The sequence below is a fragment of the Paralichthys olivaceus genome, chromosome 24, assembly GCF_024713975.1.
Source record: "Paralichthys olivaceus isolate ysfri-2021 chromosome 24, ASM2471397v2, whole genome shotgun sequence".
NCBI classification, from domain to species: domain Eukaryota; kingdom Metazoa; phylum Chordata; class Actinopteri; order Pleuronectiformes; family Paralichthyidae; genus Paralichthys; species Paralichthys olivaceus.
The window spans coordinates 6,063,526-6,085,397 of NC_091116.1; the positions used below are offsets into that span (position 1 = coordinate 6,063,526).

The following is a 21,872-nucleotide window of genomic DNA, read 5'->3' on the forward strand; positions in this document are numbered from 1 at the left end:
AAGTAATGAAAGGACAGGGGAGAAGAGAGAGCAGGTGATGACTACAGATTGTTGAAGTTAAGGAAATGAGAAAGACGATAGAAGACAGGTGATTAAAAATGCTTCAGTGTTAGTTAGTCATTAAAACTGAATTCATTATTTCATTATTATTTTAAGTACGGAACAAATAGTTTTTCAATGCAACTATTTTCCTTGATTCCTAGGAGATATCTTTGAATATTAATTCAGCCATCTGTTATTTCGTGTTTTATCTTCAACAACAATTTCTAGAAAAACAAGGGATGAGAGCAAATTGGGAAAACCAATCCACAAGGAAAATCAAGAGACGTAAGAGATATGCTACAGAGTAAAACAGGAAATAATGACCTCAAAGAGCAAAAAGAGATCATAAATAAACAACAAAAAACAATTCTTTACTGCCGCACAGAATGAACAACAACACACAGAGATGCAATAAAATCTTGTTGTCAGCTATGATTAGCATGACACTGAACCGTTTTGACCAATCCGAAAGTGTGGGCATCTTTGTCAGGTCAGGTCTGGGACCTGTGTGAGTATGACGTTTTTTAAATTTTGAACCTGTGACTGTCATTGCAGATGGATAAAGAAAGAAAAGGCAATAAATGATCATGTGTTAAAATGGGACAAGTGTGTCCATAAAAGAAGTAATCTCCTTGGAAAGGACTTTCCTTTTATTCTAAAAAATATTTGAGTGCCCTGTTGTGCTCTTGGACTGCAACACTGTAAAAAAAAGAAAAGAAAAGCAACTAATTTAGCTGTTGCTCAGCGCTTAGTACTGCACATCAGGTTTTTAGTTTCTGCAGGTGGACGCTTGTTTGTGTTTTGACTCCTCACACTAACAATGTTATTTTTCCTGTATTTATTGCAAACAAGCATCTACTGTTGTTGTTACCAGAGGGGTATATATTCGTCCAGGTAGATTTTTTTTGTCTATTTATATTAAATCTGTACTATGTGGAGCTTATTGTTTATAAAAGAAACACTGACATTCATGTAGCTATGTATTTGTTGTTGATATGCTTCAATAAAACTGACTATAACTTTACGTCCACAATAAAACATGTCAAAGGTTAATTTAACTTTACTAGAGATAAAGATGAAGCCAAAAAGAAAAAGATGGATAAATAGGAAAATGCAAATGACAGTAAAGTGCATAACAGTGGAAAATGACTGAGGATGAGCAGTAAATGGTTAAAGTCGCCCTCATGCAGGTGACTCGTCTTGAAGGCATCGACTGTTGTCTGTCAACACTGCTCACTTCAAACGTCTCAAAATATACCACAGGTTTAAAGGTGTGATGAAAGATAAATGCTTAAGTGAGCTCTGTCATGAGATAAAGAATGCATTTCCAAGAGGAGATGAGGGGCAGGGGAGCCAACAAGGAGGAGGAGGAGGAGGAGGAAGACGAGTGAGACAGAGAGGAAGGAGATAAGGAAAAAAGAGGGAGGCTGTCCCAGTGGGCGTCTTTGTTGGGCAGCAATTTAGAGATTTAAAGGCTCCTGTCCTCTGCGTGTGTGTGTGTGTGTGTGCTTGAGTGTGTGTGTGCGTGTGTGTGTGAAGAGAGTAATTGAGCCTCCCTTCATCCAATATTTACCCACCAAACCAGAGCAACCATGCGAATTGTGTTTACTGGAAGTGTCTTTCTTCCTCTTTATCTTTCTTTCTCTTTCCCACTTTCCCCATTCCTCACTCGCTCCCTCTCTCCTGGCAACGAGACATCATATCAAGATCCAAGCCAGGAGTAAATCGTGCACGAACACACACACACACAGGGGAAACAGGCCCATCTGTATTGATGATGGCCTAATTTAGATCTCTTTATTGGACTGATTTACGACGGCCAGACAAATCTGGGCATCTGGACCCAAGTGTGTGTCTTCCTGTATGTGAGTGTGTGCGTGTGTTGTCCAGTCTAGCTGATACCCAAAACCGGACACACAATATCCTCCCGGCATCATTTCATTCTTTCTGCTCGTGTTTCCCTACCTCTCTCTGTGAATCAGCAGTCTCCTTCTCCCCCTCCCCGTCGTCGTCTTGTTTCAGCACTTTGAGTCCTCTCGCTGCTCCAGTGATGACACACGCCGTCCTGAAACATATTTAAAAAAACATGCCAGTCAACGTGCGGAACAATGCGGACGCAGCACTGCAACACAAAGACCGTTGTAGACCTTGACCTGTAAAAGGCCAGGACCTTCCTAGGTCAAGGTCACTTTGCAATTTAAGATATCGATCACAAACAATGGACAAATGTAAAGACAGCACCCGGATTTCTACAGCTACAACCTTGAATGTCAAAAAATAGAAGCTAAACACTCTAATATCTTGAAATACTTAAAAACAAAAAACAAATCCACAGTTTAATGTCATCCCAGGACAATGTTTCTGAAGATGAGAGCAAATTTGAACAACTAAGAGATGGGGGGTGATGTAATCCAAGAGGGAGAGGACGCCTCAAAGGCACATTCATCTTCAAGATCAAGCTCGGGTTTCAACTTTTATTTTTCCCAGTGGACACTTTCACAGCAGCTATTAAAAACAGCAGCTTGACTTTGGGGCTTCCTTTTATTTTCTTGCAGACGTAAAACAAAAACTTTTAGCCTTTTTAAAACTGCGTAAGCAGCAACGACGTGCTCCTATTTTTGCACTTGTAGATATCATTCACGTCTCTAATAATATAACCGTATCCATTAAGTGATGAGAGAACAGCACGGGGGAAGAAACTAAAGATTATTTGACTGGTTTTAAACTGCGAGGTCAGTCAAAAGGAGGAAATGAAAGAGTCAAAATGATAATGAAACCGTTTACGGGTGACTTCCTGCTTTAACTTTGATTCATGACTAGTTGTAAATGTGCGGACACACACACACACACACACATCCTGTGCAGTGAGGTGTCATCACAACTTCATATTTGGTTTCACCTCCAAATAAAACAGTCCAGATCATCCAAGCAAAAACATTGGCTCTGACGGTTCTGAAATACAAACACTTAAGTTGTGATAAAGTACAAACAGTGAGGAGTCTACCCTGTTGGCATAAGCACAACAAGTTCTCACCTGGAAAGGTTAAACTTGGATTTGTGCACGATTGGAGTGTGTCTGTGTGTGTGTGTGTGTGTGTGTGTGTGTGTGTGTGTGTGTGTGTGTGTGCGCACAGTAGTGTCTATACCAAAGACAGTGACAGAGGGCCTCATTGAAATAACTGTGGTCTCAAGGGGCCAGCTAAAAATGAGAGAGAGACGGTAGGTGAGGGGAGACGGAGTATACGAGAGTCCAGGGAAACATTTAGGGTGGGGGTGTGTGTTTGACTATGAGTGTGTGTATGTGTGTGGAGGGTGATTCATCCGTTCTGGTGGCGGCTAACCTTGGCGTGTCCTGCCACGCGTGACGGGGTTACACCCAGACAGCACTATGCTGTCCTCTACACAGGCAAGTGTTAGTTTGTTGGGGTGTTGGGGAGCATGTACTCATCTGGAGGAGTCTGCCTCGTGTGTGTTTGTGCTTTTGCATGACGAAAACACGACAAAGAAGAAAAAAGAGCAAGGGGGGGTTGTTTAGTGTCTTTGTATGATCTTGCCCCCGGGAGAAAGGGCAGAAAAAACTGAACAATGTGTGTATGTTTGTGTGTGTCAGTGTTTTGCTGTCAAACACGGCTATGAGCACATAAGCAGCATTAAACACGCATCAAACACACACACAGACACACACACATACACACACACACAGCCTTGTGACTACAGTATATTTATGCCTGCACCTGCACGGGTAAAGGACAATTGGAACCCTGCAACCGTTTTAACTCCGCCCTCTAAACACACACGCACACAAACACACTCACACACACACACAGTAAAAGATCTCAGACAACTGTTCACCTGCCATTGTCAAGGACTGAGTGTGTCATCTGTCATTATGTGTGAGTGTGTGCACAGACCAGACACACACACACACACACACACACGCACATACACACACACACACAGACCCACACCCACACACCCACGGTCTGTTAAGAAAGGGGAAGTACAGTTAGAGGAAGTTCACCACTAAAGAAGAACCTGCTACAGAAATAGAAATATATGCACACCTGAAACACACGCCCACGTAACCCAAATCTGCAATCCAGTTCCATCACACAATCACTTTTCTGAAAGAAAACTTTTTGATATTTGTTCTCACTTTCAAAAATGACATTTTACTTATGGGAAAAATGCACCTTCAATTTTTAAGTAAGTATTTGTTCATTTAAAAATATATTTTTTTGCTAAAAATGTAGACACGTCTTTTTATTGACCCGAGCCCAACTTTTTCACCGATCACAAAAAAATTGAGTGAACGGTCCATCCTATGAAACCGAACCTGAACCAAACCCATTTGTCTGAACATGGCCTGACCCATAACCAAACTCTTGGTTCTTTTAGTGCAAAGCTGGGTTTAAGGCTGTACTTGACAGAAGTAGCACGTCTGTATATTTAGAGTATTCAGGGTCATAAATACTTGTACATTTAAAATATGGACCAGAAAGGAGAAGGTGATGGAAGAAAAGTTCCTCTTCAATTTAAACAATCAAAAACAAACATGTCACCCATGATTTCCTTTTTCTTTCACCCTCAGGTCCCTGATCGATTTCTGGAGGTGGCTCAGGTGACTCTCCGGGAGTTCTTCAACGCCATCGTGGCAGGCAAAGACGCTGACCCCTCCTGGAAGAAGGCCATCTACAAGGTGATCTGCAAACTGGACAGCGAGGTCCCAGACGTCTTTAAATCCCCCAACTGTCTACAAGAACTCCTCCACGACTGACTAGGTCGAGGGAGGAAACACGGCAAGCAAGACAAACCTGAGCGGACTGTGAGCAGACTGTGAGAACACGTTTCTAGAGGCGCACAGTTAGGTTGAGGTCTTCAGTTTGAAGGAGTTTGACGATGCAGAGACTTGTAGTTAGGCTCCGGGTGGAGGTTTGCTGGTGGTTGTTTTTGGTCAGCCCATCTTTTAAAAGACAAACCCGCCTTCGAGATGTTTTATAAAGAAAAAAAAAAAAATCCCTCTTCTCGTGAGTCGGATGATCCTCAGATTAACAAATCCTGCAGAGACTTTTATGAATTAAAAGCAAACTGGTGAGAATTGAATATCCTTGCACTTACAGAAAAGCTCCTCCCAGCCTGAAACCCCATCCCCTCTTTCTCCTCCACCTCGCTCTTCATCCTGCTTCACTGATGAAGAGGAGCATTAAGTTTTCAGCCCAAGATCTGGGATTGGGTGCGAAATTAAAAATGAAGATGATAATATATTTAAAAAATCTTTTTATTGTGGATGTTACATGGACATTTTGGGAAAAAAAAGTGATGTTTCTGTATTTTTTCTTCTTTATATAAGCTTACACCTCTTCAGCCACACACACACGCACACACACGCACACGCACACACACACACGCACACACACACGCACACGCACACGCACATAGAGGAAAGCACAGTAGCAATTCCAAAAAAACTTAGTTGTTTATTTCCCTTCATTTCCCCTCCTCTTTTAACTTCTTCCTCTTCTTACTGTACTGAGACTTTCTGGGTGTTCGTCTTGACTGTGCCCCCCCCCCCCGGCTGCCCCTTTTGGCTCATGTTGCATTCACCCAGAGCACCGACAGGAAAAAATCCTGACTTTTACGATTTTAGAAGACAAAGTCAAAAATCTGTTGATGTGTTGATAATGAGATTATTCTAAATCTTAGAAACCAGATTAAAGAGCAACCCATTCTCCTAATCTCCATTTAGATTTTATGCATTTACACAACTCATTCTACTCATGACTACAGCCTGAACCTGCAAAATTGACATTTCAAAGTGACCCTTTTTCTTTTTTGTACAGAAACACAAACCTCAGCTCCCACACACTGTCAGCACTCAAGAGAAATCACTCAATAGCCATGTTTGAAACCCTCATTAGGCACTTACTTCATAGAAAATTGGGAATGCCTGATGAGGGCTGGGAAAATATACGTCAGTTGCTTTGTTTTTTGGCATTTCTGTGTTTTGTACTGTTGTTGGATAGTGGATAAATGCAGGAAGGTGAACTAAGGCCATGTTTGGTGCTGTACCAATTGTCATTGTTTGCGTTTCATTTTAATTCATATGTCATGTTTCGCAGAATCTTTAACATCTTTTTTTATTACATTTTTAAAGAACTGTGGATTCATGCAAGTCAGATTGCTTAATTTCAACAGTCATTCCAGTTTCATCTGGTCCTTAGATCAATAGAATATAGCGCCTCCACCAAGGTCCAACAGTCCCCTTAAAAATCAATAAATGCTACTCCAAATTTCACACACTCAGATATCAATCCTCCAAAATATGTCTGGTGTTTTTTAAATCAAGATCCATGAATTATTTCCTGGAAAACATTCCTGGATTAGCCCCCTGATCCAGATCCGCACCAAAGTTCAGTGGCTTCTCCCCTGACCCATACTGCATTTTAAAGAAGTCTGTTTTGTAGTTTTTGTGTAAAAAAACTTTCTTGGCTTTCTCTGGTTTTCACACTGTCTACAATCAGGTGTGTTTTAAAAAATTAACTTGAATTTCCCACATTCTGACATTTTAACCCCCCCGTCATCAAAAGCGACAAACCGCGGGATGGAAGCGAGGTTTTCGTTTCAGATATTACTCTCTGGGCGAACAAGAGGGGCAGCTGCACCAGGCGGGTCGTGTGTGAAGTGTTTAAGGTTTTAACAGCAGAAAATAAAAAGATGACATACAACAAAATGCTGATATTTGTAGCTTGTATAGATGTAATAATTACTCTGGTCACTCTGATACTTTTATTATTTATAATTGAAATAATTATTCCTATTAATGTTATGATGATGATGATGATGATGATTAATGCTTGCTACAGATATGACCAGTGGTTTACTCATTGTTTATCCATCACACTGCAACATGAAATAAATTATTCTTTGAAAAAAAAAAGTCAGAGGGGATGTTTTTTTTGGAGTGTGTGACTGTACTTTGTGTTTGCACTCAGTAGAGGTGCAGAGGGCGTTGACCTGTTTGCATGCGCCTGCCCACACACACCAAATCACCATCAACCCAGGCAGTAACTAGGCAACATGATGGCCACTTTAACTCCGTCCATGGCCTCCCTCCCCTTTTCCCTCTCTCTCTCTATCTATCTATCTCTCTCTCTCTTTCTGGATTCTGTAAAGGGGACATGTGATCCCTTGTTGTTGTTGCTGATGAATTGAAAAGAGGAGCGCTGTGTGATTATTGTCAGCACAAAAGCCTCAAAAAGCTGCTGACGTCTAGATTAGCCAGTACAAAGACACAGGGACAGACACACACACACAAAAAGACATAGGTACAGACTTGCACTCACACAAACACACGCACACACACACACACACAAAGGCACAGGGACAAGGCCCGTCTGCCCTTGCTGCCCTAACATCCTTCTCACTCTTCTATCCTGTCTCTGTTCTCTCTCAGCCCTCCATCACTGATATCACTCTCACCCTTTTTTTTCCACCTCTCCTGCCTCCTCTTCACTTCCCTCCTCGTAGCTTTTATTCCATCCACCCTCCTCTCACACCACTTACCTCCCTAACACACACAAACACTCGCCGTGCCCTCTGTGTGTTGGCGCCAAACACTAACTGGCATCACACAATGCCAACCACCATCACCAGCATGGGACAAATTGCCAGCACTCAATGTTCCTCTTTTTTTTTTCCTCCCCCCCTTCTCTCGCTCTTTAAACCAAGGTGTGTAAAAACAATGGCGAGAAATTCAACGGTGCTTAAGTTTAAATAAAATTGGGACAGTGATGTGGCAGCGCTTGCATGTAATAATGCAAATATTGCCAGAGGTAAAACAAAAAAAAGGCGAAAATTGCATATTAAAGCTGTTTATAACCTTGTAAAGGAACACCTCCTGTAATTATCGTGTTTCTATGAAGATGGTTTTCCACTCTGGAGGAGTCAAGTGGGAATAAAGGTAAAAAAAAGTGATGCAGGGAGTTAGCCACCTTACAAAATAAAAGCAAATAATTAAGACGGAGATGCTGAGAGCTCTGATTTCATTGGTTTACTGGGATGTTGCATTTTAATTGTGTTATCATTAGGTATATAATATATAATTTATATTAATGTAAACCTTTAGCAATTACACTAGTGATAAAGGACACTAAACAAAGTTTTTATCCTTTATCAAAAGTTGGATTTTAGCCGCGTGATTCCAACTTACGTCTCCAATTGTTTTCCCATGATTCATGAAGGTCTGGGGTTGTATTCACTGAAGAACCTTTTTCAGTCGTTGGTAGAACAGTCAACTAATAACACCTGCCACCATCCCAGGCACATCGTACATGCACATTTAGGCATTTTAAGGCTCATTTAGGCTCAATATTTTGCACGTCTTCCAGAAGCTTATGAGTGAACCTGGGCAGTGCCAGCGGAAACCGTGGGGGGGCAGTGAAGTCAGTAGCTCAAGTGAGATGACCAAAGGACAGAGGCTTAACTGAGCGCTTCCCTCTAGTGAATGTATTGCTCAACAGCTATGCCAGCGTAAAAGATGCATGTGGTCAGTGACGGTTACATCGCTAGAAATGGACGCATCTCTTTTCGTACGTAAATGCCAGATAAATGAGACTTTAGTCTTTAAACAAACCCTATAATATTAAAAAGCTTTTGGCAGAGAGCTAGTGGCATGGGGCCTTGTTAGGGTGTAGAGGGGTTGTTGTAGTCTCAGAATTTAAGAGGGTTCCAACAAAATTAACATTGCTGTGGACTTATGAAATTGGCCATTCTCGAGGGTCTCCTCTGAGTTGAGGGCAATTGCCGATGTTACCTACTCAGGCAGGTTCCTAGACTTTACCCTGCTGAAATCGAGCCTGATTATTCATTTAGATATTCGACATAAAAACTCAAATATTAAACTTTCAGCAAATCCAAACAACAGCGAGGACAATAAGGTAGTGCTGTGTTGCTTAATCTTGTAGTTAATCGTATGCAGGACTAAACCAACACAGATGGACATAATAAAGACACGTCATAAAAACAAACCTGTTGCACATTTCAGCTTTAAGAATAAAAAATCACAGATATACAGACGTGCCGAGATGAGCAGCATCTCGTGCATTAGCTTCCACTGCCAGAGCTTTTCATTAGAACAGGAGGGGCTGAACAGGAGGTGGGGTCACTCTTTGCTCTATATGATCACACACACACACACACACACACACACACACACACATGCCGTCTGCCTGTGAAAGCACATCTGAGCAGCGCAACAATAAAACAGCTGTGTTTGTGTTGGCCTGCTGATTGTTTCATTCTCAATCAGCCCGTCGTACACACAAACGCACTCGCGCAGTCACAAACACACTTACTGTCCGCGGAGATGGCGCGACAGCGATACATCTTGGGTAATAGCCGCCGTTATTATGGAGGAGGGAGCGAGTTTATTATGGAGAAAATCTCTCCACAACATCATTCTAATAGCTTTAACTGTCGCCTCTGTGTTAACTGCTGCTGCTGAACTGATTGTGTGTGTGTGTGTGTGTGTGTGTGTGTGTGTGTGTAGAGTGAGATTTCTTTATTCACATCCACTGTCATGTTGGTAGTTAGTGGATGGCCCTAGACGAAGCAGTTTATTTACGCAGCTACAAAATAACAATTTCTATAAAGAGAATAATCACACACAAAAAAAGCCAGACATCACAGTTGTAATTGTGATCTAATATCCAACAACTACGTTTTTAGAGTATTATTTAGTTATCGGCCGATTGGCTTGCATTTCTACTACTATCTCAACTGTAATGATCTGTATAATTAACAACAATGTTTCCACCAGTCTTTTAAGGTGCATGATGACCCACATTGTTGTGATGTCCCAACTGGTCAAGCCTTCAGCTCATTGGTTACTAACCCACCGTGACGTCACCCATCGGTTTTTGAAATTCCGTTTTTGACTTTGGCAATTTGTCCGGGGGGTGGACAGCACACATTGGACAGTAGTATCTGTCAATCACACATCATCTACGCCCCAAGCATGTCATAATCTATTAGTGTTCACTTTCCAGACTTTGTGTCTACGTCCATTTTTATACACTATACGAGCTAAAACTTTGATGTAGGGAATGTCACGTCCATCTCCTTGCATCTGTGGAACCTGATTCATGGTTCTAAAAAATAATTTAAAGGTTCAGCGTGTATGGTTTAGGTGAAAGGGATCTATTGAGGTTTTCTTTCCTGTTTGGAAGGGGAGGGTGAGGTGAGGGGTAATCATCTGCAACATGCAACTTCACTACTAGATGTCACTTAATTCTACACACTGTACCTTTAAGTATTTCATTTGCCTCAACTCCCTCATCCACACATTTGCAAAATAGAGCATTTAATCTGTGAGTTCACCTTGTGTGACCTCATTCTGACCTGTCGGAAAACTAACCTCAGTTTTATTGAGTGTAATTTCAACATAGTAACTTCAAGATATCATTCAAATATTGACTGATTGAATTGGACCAGGACTCGCTGCAGCCCTCACTATTGGCTTGTTGAACAGACTTTAATCAGCCAGCGCTGCATGTTCACTTGCATCAGTTCTTTAAGATGGCACCCAGGTGGATGAAGCTAATTGTTGTTTAGAACAGCTGCCCCGACAGCGTTTTCACTTCCTCCTCCCAGCAGGCTCTGCATATCTTTGTTTCTCCGTCAGGTCAGGCTTCTCGTTCGCTCCCATTCTTCTATCTATTTTGTTGTCCATGCATTCTTCCATCTGTCTTTGCATTCAATTGATTCCTCTTTCTGTTAAGTTGTATCTCAGTCCCTAATTTGAAAAAGAAAAAAAACCCACATGTGGAAAAGTTCTACATCTATCCATTTATTATAAGTCAACCATTGTTTCATAATCTATCTGTCCATTGATCAATCATCTATTTTCCTTTTTTATCCATCTTTACATCCATCCCTCCACCTTCTTTTTTACCCCCATACTCACTGACATCCACCCCACCTCCCTCATTCCTCCCATCATCCCTCCATCTCTCCTTCCATCAGCGGTCTGTTCGCTAATCAAACACCATCTGTCCTTCCATCCCCAACCTGTCAGGAACAGCTGCCAGCCGCTCTCTTAACAACACTTTTAACAACCCTGCCGCATCTTCCACGGCCCGCCGCCTGCACCGGGCGGACGCCGCCGATCAGGGCCGCCGCCTCCTTTGAAGGTGCACGCGAGCACAGTATACACATGTGCGATCGGCGGCGTACAAAACCAATGGAAGCGTAGCCTGTTAGCAGTGTGTTTGGTGATCAGGGTGTGAGAGAGGGAACTGTAATTGAAAATTGTTGTGAGAAAAGAAAAGAACAGTAGGAGGAAAACTTCAACTGGCCTCTTGTTGAACCTAAGTGGCCACGTTATGAACTGTGGGCAAAGAAAATAAAAATATTCCAGAGAAAGAGGAATAATGAGCTAGCAGAAGGTATAAACTGAGAGATAAAACAAAGGAGAGATGGCGCACGGTAAACGAGTGGAAGTCTAAATAGTAATCAAGGGAAGAATCAGCCGCCTGCTCAAAAAAGGGTTTGGAGCTAATGGTGGGAAGTAAAAGCTCCCAACACACACACATACACAAATACAATATTACACACTGTACAATCACCACGAGCAAACAATCATAAGAATACAATCATCTTCAACTCATTCAAACATAATGGTTTTCCTCAGACAAATAAAACAATCATCCCTCACGCATGCATATCATGGATGTAATCACTTACCAATTTTCACACACGCAAAACACAGTCATCAAACACACACGCTGCGCAAACTGCACTGCTGTTGTCGTGAACATGCCAAGACATTTTCAAGTGTTATATCCTGAGGAACTTCCCAAACCAATCATTGGCACATAGGCCAGATGTTCACTGGCGCTTCAATACAATGTTCTCCTGGCACAAGCGCGCACACACACACACACACACACACAGGCTGGCATCTTTGTCTCCCTCTCCCTTTACGCATATGAGCATTCGATATGAGACCGAAACGCCAAGACTGCACTTTTTCATCACACAAAAGGGAAGGAGAGGGGTTGAGAGGGGGAGAAAGAAGTAAAAGGGGGCAACGAAAGGACAGAGGAGAGACAGATGGAGTGAGAGAAGACAAAAAAAGAGTCAGTTAAAGGCTGAGACACATAAGATGGCAAAGACGGGAAACGGAGACAAAGTTGACACCAAATGCAGCAGTGGTGGATGCAGGTGCTTCAGGTGATAATGGGAAAAATGCCTCACCATGCCACCTAGTGGGAAAATTGACAAACTCACATTTTGCCTGAGGGTTTTTAATGTCTCTCATTTTGGAGGGAGTTTGTTCAGGCTGCAGAAATAGAAGATTTCCCTGAAGTTGTTTGACTTGATCCAAGAAGGAACTTTAACTCAATGTTTAAATTTAGACACTTAAACATTCAACTACACTATGAGATGGATTTGGTCATTTGCTCATTTGTATCAACTGTTCTGGTTTCGATTTTTTTTAATTGTGGTATTTTTAGATAAATCAACGTGAAATTTCAAAACAAACATCAAAACATTGAATCCTATACTCAAGCTCTGTCTATCCTGATAGATTTTGGTTTTAAAATGCATCCATTTTGCTACAATTACGTCTGACGTCTGGTGTTTTGAGCTTAAACGTTCATATACGGAAGTGAACTATAAGAAAAATCGGTTTTATGTGAGGAAATGCATCCGCAGATTAACTCTTTGCAGTCTGCTGCTAGCTAATGCGCCTCCCTTTCTCTGATTTAATTTAGTAAAACAAAAGCTCTGGCCGGCTGCTCAAAAAGCAGAGAGGTGGATTTATTCAAAGCCCCCTCATGCTCTTAGAATAACAGGAATTAGTTTATTAAAAATGTTTCGAGGACACATGGAAATCATGTTTTGCCGCGGCCTCTCCCTTTCAATTGATGCAACCGGCGAGTAAAGCCATTAAAAACACCAAACAAAAGAAGACTTGCAAGCTGAAACCTTTGACCACAACAAAGATTTAATCAGCGGCCCTAATAGACAAAGATTTTAACTTTTTTTCCTGTGGTATCAGACGTCCTGAGGGCAGCGAGTGGACACCCCGCAAGGTTAAAATTCAACCAGCGGGGAGAGGAGACGTCTGGTGTGGCGATCAATCCGGGCTCACACAGGGCACATGCAGGGGGAGGGGGTTCACACACAGACATTCATACACACTTATAGATATACACACTCTCAGCATCTGCTTCTATACGCACACCCTTGACGGAGTGTGTCGGCCACGTGTCTCATGTCCAATAAGGGCATTAAGTCTGTCAATAAGAGCCTTTCAAGAATACCAGGGGTTCCATCAGCTGACACACAAGGACAGATAATAAAGCCTCATCTGCACAAACACACACACACACCCACAGAACACACAAGAACTAATTTCCCCCTCACACTTTGTCCTTTAACCAGACTAAAATGGAGAGAAGCCTGGGGCCGCTCCATTTTAATCCACATTACCTTCCCCTCCTGACCCTCCCCGACTTACACATGTTTCTTTTTTGTCCTCTCTTTGTCTCTCTCTTGTTTTTTCTACTGACTTTCTCTGTCTTGTCTCTTGTCGTGAAATATAAGTGTGCGGATCGCCCCCAGGTTTTTTTAGGTTTGCCAAGGTGGTTATGTTTACACGCCTGTCCTTTGTAAGTATGATTTCCATAAATCTTAATTGAAGGATGCAGCATGGGTAAGGAAAGAACCTATTATGTTATGGTGCTTTAACATTGCTCCTTTGATCAAATTTGTAATTTTTGTGAATTGCCTCAAGAAATAATGCAGAAATCTGGCATGTGTAGGGTGCTAGTATCTATAACCAAGTGAAATTTGGTGTAGATGCGAAGAATAATTTGGATTAAGTGAATCAAATAATTATTTTCAGTGATCTGTATTTAGTTACTGCCCAGTAGCAAAAATTTCTTCCAGCTATATCAGAGAATACATTTTTAGCAGAGTAGAGTTTCAGTGACTGATCAACGTTAAGATAATATGTCAGATGGCGTTTGATGGATTAGAATTATCTCGCATTTGTGTATTTGTTGTACTTGTACTTTCAAGAAAGATAGGCCCACCTAATCTTACATGACCAACATATTTCATCTTGACAAAAGAACTGCTGGCCTTGGATGAAATGACTGCACCAGAATATTCAACTGAAGTGTCCTTGAGCAAACCACCAAAAAAGCATCACATCATGGAGATATTACTATAATAAAGGAAAACAATACCACAATGGACAAAATGTCTCATCAAAAACAAGACATGGTGGTAAAATACAAATTCAGACATATCTCTGTGGCAAACCCAAAATATAGAAAAGGCAGCACTTCACTAACCTGCGTGTGAAGATTAAAAGCAATTCTACAGGGTTTCAAGTTGTGCTGCAGAAACAAAATAATTACAGGTGGACACACAGACAGATGCATGGACATAATGATCACTACATCACCCTGCATTATTTCATGGGGAAATAAAAGTGTGTCCTCAGGTGTTCTAACTCAAATGTGCACATCTGAAACAGTTTTACACAAATAGTGAGTAACTGTGCATTTGAATTGAGGCATTTCACCTGAAAACACACTTATTTGACTTTGGTCTGACACTAATGATTATTTCATTAATCTGTTGAAAGTAATGATGAGTCCAAGGTGAAGTTCTAAATATATATATAAATATATAAATACATATTGTAACTCCTGGTAAAGGAGTCTATAAAGTTTATGTGGAAGGGAAGATGAAATAACCAAATAAGATTATGTTACGCTTGATATGTGAGCAAATCCTCACAGATGATTAACTGATTAATGACCTAAATTATCAATTATCAAACTGTCATGGATTAATAAATAATGAATCAATACCAATCAAGGTTTTTAGTCAGAGCACAATGGAAAACTTTGGATTCAACACCTTATTTCTGGAAGTGTCTTTAGTTCCTGTCTGTGTGCATCCTTGGATTGAGAGTTTCTATTCATGCCTGTAACAGTACAGGGACCGAGACCCAGTTCAGATGTAAACTCTTCTCTATTTGACACCCGGCATGTCGTTGTTTTGACTGAAGGCAGCCTTGAGCTGAGAGGGAACCTTTAGACTTGAGGTGTGGAGCAGGTGCACGTGTGTTTGGATTTAAATGTTCTCAGTGGTTTAAGCTGTGTTGTCCTTTTGTTAAGACCCAAGAGTGGGCCAAGGAATTTCATTTATCAAGAAATGGATACGGCTCCTGGAAGAGCCCTCTTCAGAAATACACACATACTATAAATAACTAAAGCCAGACAATGGGGAATGGGCCCGTGTGGAACTGCTTACTAGTCTGAAGGAAGAGAGGAGGAGAGTTGGCACAAGAAAAACGAGTAGAAAACTGAAGGGGAGAAATGAAATTCATGCAGGCAAAGAGAAAAAGAAGGGATAAAGAAAGAAAGAAAATATAAACAAGTGCTTGGTAAATGGAGTGAAAGAGAAGACACGGAGGGGAAGAATCCCAGGCCTCCTGTGCTCTTCTGTACGCACACACTTGAAATACACTTGTGCGGCTTCTTTGAACATGTAGTGGTCAAGGTTCACCGGCAGGTCAACCAGGGGAGTGGGTGAACATGGAAAAAACACACACACACACACACACACACACACACACACACACACACACTTGCAGACAGCTGTCAATTGGCAGCTAAGCAGGTCTGATGTGAAACAATGGGGCTGGAGGAGAACAGGGAGAAGTTTTATGGGGGTTAAAACAAGGTTAAGCTCCGAGGTTGGCATGTGCCACGATAAATCAGCACGAGACATGCCAGGAATCTTATGTGTGTTTATAAAACACTAACATGTGCTATCAACAATTCTTTTTTTACAGCAGCAGCGAACATCCTAAGACACTGAAGAATCCTCCATCTCAGACACGGTGCACTACAATGGAACGAGTAACGTTGAGGAGTAAAGTAAAGTAAGTATTTTCAGTATCACTACATCTCCTGATTCTTTTCTTCATTTGCTGTTTTGTATTTAAAAGGTTCTCCCATATTTTGACTTTACCTGAACATGGAGGACATGTTTTGCAACACTGCTACATTAAAGGAGTCCAGCACTATAAAGAAATATGTCCAGTTATATTTCCAGATTGTCAATTCAAGATTGTGTCAACGTCTTTGTCTCCAACACACAAGAATCAAATAGACGTTGTTTATGCATGACAATACATCACTTGGCTTTTCTGTTTAAAGCCTCTTAAGTTACCAGCCCATCACAGAGCAGCATATGACCATGTAATGCTCTTTTACTGCCCCCTGTCTTTTCTTGGCCGTCCACAAGAGAAAACCGAGAGAAGTAAGACAGACACAGGGTTTTGTCTAAGCCTGTGATAAGGATAAGAGAGATAGACATATGATAATGAAATGTTATGAAAATATTTTAAAGATTACAAAGCTGTGGCTTTAAGGATCACCGCAGATTACTGCAGGGAGGGAGAGTGAAATTGAAAACTAGAACAGATCCTCTCGTTACTTTGAAATCAATGATTTGAGGAACAAGTTGCAATTCTGGCAAAACTAGAAACTGAAACTTTGCACTTAAATCTAATTGTTGATCTCAATTTGAATACAAGAAGACCAATGTTGTACTTGTTTTTAGTGACACTGACCACATACAGAGAAGTAAGATTTAGGTGAAAGGGAACTATTGGCAGAAATTTAATGTAGAATAATTCTCATGATGTTTTCACTAGTGCATTTCATCTAAATTGTATGAATTGTAGTTGTCCCTTTCTACGGAGGCTGCCATGTTTTTTACATTAGTCCAGACTGGACAAACTAAACACCTTCTGAGTTTTTATGACAACTAAAGGCTACCACAGTTTCTTTTCCATGTTTGGAAGGAGAGGGTGAGGTGAGGGGTGTTCAGCTGCAACATGCAATTTTAATACTAGATATCACAAAATTCTACACACTGAACCTTTAATCCAAGTAACTCCACAAGTGAAGCTGAGTTTAAATCAGTTTAAAGTTTAACTTAAGTTGCTTTCAGACATTTTCAAGATACTTGCCCTGTCATCCCCTTAGTAAGACGTCGGGAAAATCTCAGAGTGAGTCCATGTCTGTGTCCGAAATCACTCACTAATTACTTTATAGTGAGTTTGCATTTTGTAGTGGAGTCTGAATATTTAGTGAAGTTGTTTATAACATATAAAGTGCACTCATTGTTTCCCATAATGCATTTTAAATAAATTGTGTATTTACAAATGGTCACTATCTGGGCAAATTCTACCATGATGCATTGTGCTCGCGGAGGAGAGAGGAGATGAGTGAGGGCAGCGTCATGTCCTTCCTCCTGGATTCTCCACCCAAGCTCCACCCCTCGCCTGAATGTCTAAGAAATTTGAATTTTATCTTAGACAACAAATATTTGAACAATTACACAATTGGAACATCGACTGCTGGTCCCTGAAACAGTCTCTTCATAACATCCTTACTGGGTATAAACTACATTTCAAATGGCACTCCTCTTAAACTAAGAACACATGTCAGGAATTACAACAATAAAAAAAAAAAAAATCATAAATATAATCTGAGTTTAAGCATTTGGTGACCTGAAGGCATAATCTCCCCAAAGACCACTCAGTCTTCCTCGACTAATCTCACTCTTCCTCATCCTCACCCCCTCTATCTTCAGACCACAAGCTTGTTCTTACACACACACACATGCACACACAGGCTGGTTCCATCTATTAAATCAAAAGACACAAATACAGGAGTGTCCACTCTCCATTGAGTCTGTCCCCAATAGTTTCAGAACCTAATTTTCCATTCAACTGTTTGAGTATTTTCAGGGAATTTCAGTGAAAATGCAAAAAATCCAAATAAATAAGATATACCGCTAAAAACTTTCAGTGTGATGGTGTATCGTCAAAGACATAGAGCAGCAAAATGCAACGGGAACACACTTTGTGAATATTATATATATTTTTATATTTTTTTTGTGAACCATGCTACTTAAACATCCAATGAGGACCAATGTTTTTCACATGGCTTCTTCAGGTTTAACTCTTGTTGCACCCTCTTCTTAAATGGCGCCCAACTCAAAAATCGGGGCCTCCAAATGCTTATCATGACGATCCAACTCCTGATATTCACATTGGTGTAGTGTGGAAACGTGCATACGGGTAAAACATGACTCATACCAGTGAGACATGTAAAAGACATTTAGTGTGGTTAGAAACTAAGCTAAAAAAGCAAATGGTGCACATAAAAGACGTAAAATAAGACGACAATAAACAGAATGCACTGTAAGATAGCATTCATTTTGCAAACATTTGTTGGCACGTACACAAACTTGTGGCCCACAATCAGCTATTATTATAAAGCTGCCAGGCTCTTCAGACGGTTGAAGGAGGAGAGTAATAACACAAACTGACAAATAAGATGGCTGCCGAGTGCTTTCTTGATGAGAGCCTAAATTGAGTGGATGCAGGTCGTGGTTAAGCCCGGCTGTGTTTTACCAGGGGGAGGTTTTAAGGGGACATGCCGAGCCGATATTCAGTGATTGAATGCAGTGCCATCACCCCCCCTCTCCTGCCCCACTCTCTCGTCATTATAATACAGCTTCTCCTTGAGAACTAAATCTACTTATGATTGTTTTTAGATTTCTTTTTCATACATTCCTTATCATTTTCTTTAATTCAGAGAGACAATCTGGACGTCGTAATCCATCATGGATTTAACGATTTCCCCATACGCTTCGCTGCCCCTCCCAGAGCCAAATAATCGTAATGATTTAGGACCCAGGTCTTGACTCAAGGGGGATAGAGAAGGAAAGGAGAGATGAAAGGGAAAGAATGGAGAAAAGAATGTAAGATAGAAAGAACAGCATGAATGATACGATGGTGAAGAGAGAAGGGAAACAGTGGAGAAGACGAGTTCAAGAAGTCTCTGATTAATCGAGACAAGGAATAAAACAGGGTTGTAATATCCAAAAAATGTTGTCCAAGCCGTGTACCCATCTCCACCCCCCCACCCCACACACACACACACACACACACACACACACACACACCCCACCCACGTCCCCTTTTGCCTTGATAGTATTAGAAAAATGAAAACTAAATCTTTAGATTAGAAAGATTGGAAAAATTGAATTACTGCGGCTGTGCGAGGTCGAGTGGATAAGCGAGAGCCAAATCTTCATCTCTGACGGACAGGGAGGGGAGGAGTGGGGAGGAGTGGGGAGGTGGGGGGTGAAAATGATGAAAAATGAAATGGGGTATATCTGGAGGGAAGGGGAGGGTGGATGGATAGAGGGAGGGAGGAGAGATAAGAAGCTGGGGTCGTCACCTGTGCGCTCAGGCCTGCTTTTCTTTCAATCCCAAATCCAACAATCGGTTTAAGCTTTGACTATAAAACACAAAGGGACACAGGCAGAGGGGGCGGCCTCGCAGTGCCCACTCCAGTGTGTTCTGGATATCTGAAGTCAATTTCCACGTGGACCAAGGTTTCTGCAGGTTTCAACAAGTGGAATTCAAGATCTTTTTGAAGCAAGACAGATTTGAAGGAAGGTTGGAGGCCCCGAATTACCTCCGGCTAATAATAGAAGATAATAGGTGAATTTGCACAACAACCCTGAAAACAACATGTTATCTCTCAAACAGACAGTAGGTATCCACATCTAACCCACAAACAAGCCGAGAGTAGACACATTTTGTGTTTGTAGACCATCAGTTATCATTTCCACGGTGGTCGTCATGTGTATTGTTGAGAAAGAACTTCAACACAAGAAGACATTGCAAAACATCGCTCTTAACACATCTCTTCACATCCACCCATCAAGCTCCACTCAAATATCTATCTCAAGTCATATTTCACGCAATGATTGAGAATTGTGATTTGCTAATTCATACATCAGTTTAAACTGAAAAGTCTTCACATTGGGTTCTGGGGGCGGGGGGGGGGGGGGGGTTAAGTACATTTTATAGAATAAAAATCATAATTTTACAGAAAATAATGAACCATGTGTTTTTAGGTCATTATACATAGTTATCAATGAGGAACATGTGTAGTAAGAGTATTTATGTGTTAAAGTTATGAAATAAAATTTCAATGTATGCATACATTAAATTGAATGCATTGTGTGGACATTAGTAAAATAAATAACTAAAGAATCCAAGTAGCAACAGCATAATATAATGGCTCCTTTCTTTCTTGTTGTACTTTGTGTTCAATAATTCAAGTTCAAGTCATCTCACCTCTCGCCCCATTGCTTTCATCCTGTTTCCAACACAATAGGACCCTCTAGGGGTGAAACAGGGACTTACATGAGAAGCAGGCATCTACAAATGAATTCTCCTTTGAGATAAATTGAAATTAATCAGCTTTATCACATGTTGTTGCATTCAGGAAATTATTCCAAAAAGCAGAATTTTTGTTGCAACACCTTTATGTAAGCCTGAAGGCACATAGACTGATGCTGGAGGCTGAGCGAGAGTGAGAGGGGTGGAGGGAAGAGGGATGGAGGAATGGAGGGGAGAGAAAGGCGTGAGAGACACAAAGGAGTAAAGGGGGAGAGAGGGAAGGGGAGGCCTTCTTCCTCGGGCAGAGACAATTGTGGCTGTTTGGGTGCAGCTTTATATTTGCTTGCAGTTTCACACATCATCCAGCAGATGTCCCTACAGACTAATGATCGTAAGCACAGCTCAGTTGCAGTTTGACTGTATTTTAATGTCATTAGATAACATGATTCCTGTGTTGTTATGTAATCACTGTTACGTGTGTGGTTACTGAAGATAAACAATTTATTTCAAATGATAACTAAACCAATATCAGTCCCAACTGCTAGATCAACTATTGGTTGGCATCTGGTGTGATTTCTGTATTTTCAGGACAACAGTAGCTGTTTGTAATCACATTACTGCTGTTAACATCTGCAACATCTGCGAAAGAGGAGGAGAGAGAAGATTAAATCTGTGAACCACCAGGGGCCCTCAGAAATCTGCAGCCATCCATCTCTGTAGATGCCAGACAGCTGCTCGGACCTCTCATTCACAATCAGTTGTGAGTGGATACAAAAGCTATTTCTGTATTTTATCACGCAATCCCAGCAACTATGTTCGGCGGCTGCTTGCAAAAAAGCCAAGGCCACAGTATCCAGGAAGCAGCGTCTGCTCTGCACTGGTTTGGTCTAATGCCGTCAACATCGCCAGTGTAAGTGGTTTCTGTGCCATCAGAGCCAGCGATACTGAGACCTGCACGCAGGGGATCCTGCTGCGAGGAGCTTATATAATCGACTGTACGAGGTCTCCAGAGGACACACGAGCACACACTGGGTGAATCGGTTTAGAGGAAGACAGGGAGAGAAACAACCCTAAGCCTCCTTGTATCCGCGCTTCCGGGTGGATTTGAACTAGCAACCTCCCAGCCACATCTACTCCAGCTACCGCCCTGCCTGATTTATTACCGTTTGCTTTGTGATGAGTGTTTAAATGATTTCTCCCCTGCAGGGCGCGTGAATGTAAAACCGGATTAATGGGTCATTAGAAATGTACCATTTTCTTTCTACTGCATAATGAATTATGCTTCGACTCTTCCCCCGCCTCCCTGCATGTGTGCATAATGGATTCTATCTGTGCTGTTTTCATGAAATGTGGGAAAAATGTCTTGCGTTATTGTAAATGATCAGTCAGAAACAATTCTATTATTATTTAATGTAATTCAATTATTTAATCGCATCAATGTTCTACTTCTTTCTGCATGCTCATGTATGTTAGTATTCAGGGTGCTTTTCCTCTGAAAGTTCTGCATTTTACTCAAGAAAAGTTCTTT

The 21,872-nt window shown here is 41.3% G+C and overlaps 1 protein-coding gene and 1 long non-coding RNA gene across 4 annotated transcripts in view; one reads left to right on the forward strand and one right to left on the reverse strand.

The window, feature by feature from the left end:
- Positions 1–6,979, forward strand: part of prox1a (prospero homeobox 1a) — a 33,361-nt gene extending 26,382 nt beyond the window's left edge. The window contains exon 7 of the mRNA XM_020104067.2: positions 4,634–6,979. Within this exon, the coding sequence (XP_019959626.2) occupies positions 4,634–4,819 (186 nt within the window). The 3' untranslated portion in view covers positions 4,820–6,979. The remainder of the gene's footprint in view (positions 1–4,633) is intronic.
- Positions 1–21,872, reverse strand: part of LOC109640200 (uncharacterized) — a 156,598-nt gene that overhangs the window by 111,602 nt on the left and 23,124 nt on the right. For 2 of the 3 annotated variants that reach the window (XR_011240334.1, XR_011240335.1), the window contains exon 5: positions 2,008–2,107. This is a non-coding gene — a long non-coding RNA (uncharacterized lncRNA). Of the gene's footprint in view, positions 1–603; positions 742–2,007; positions 2,108–21,872 lie in introns of those variants that run through there. The other variant, XR_002203481.2, reaches the window with a different exon arrangement.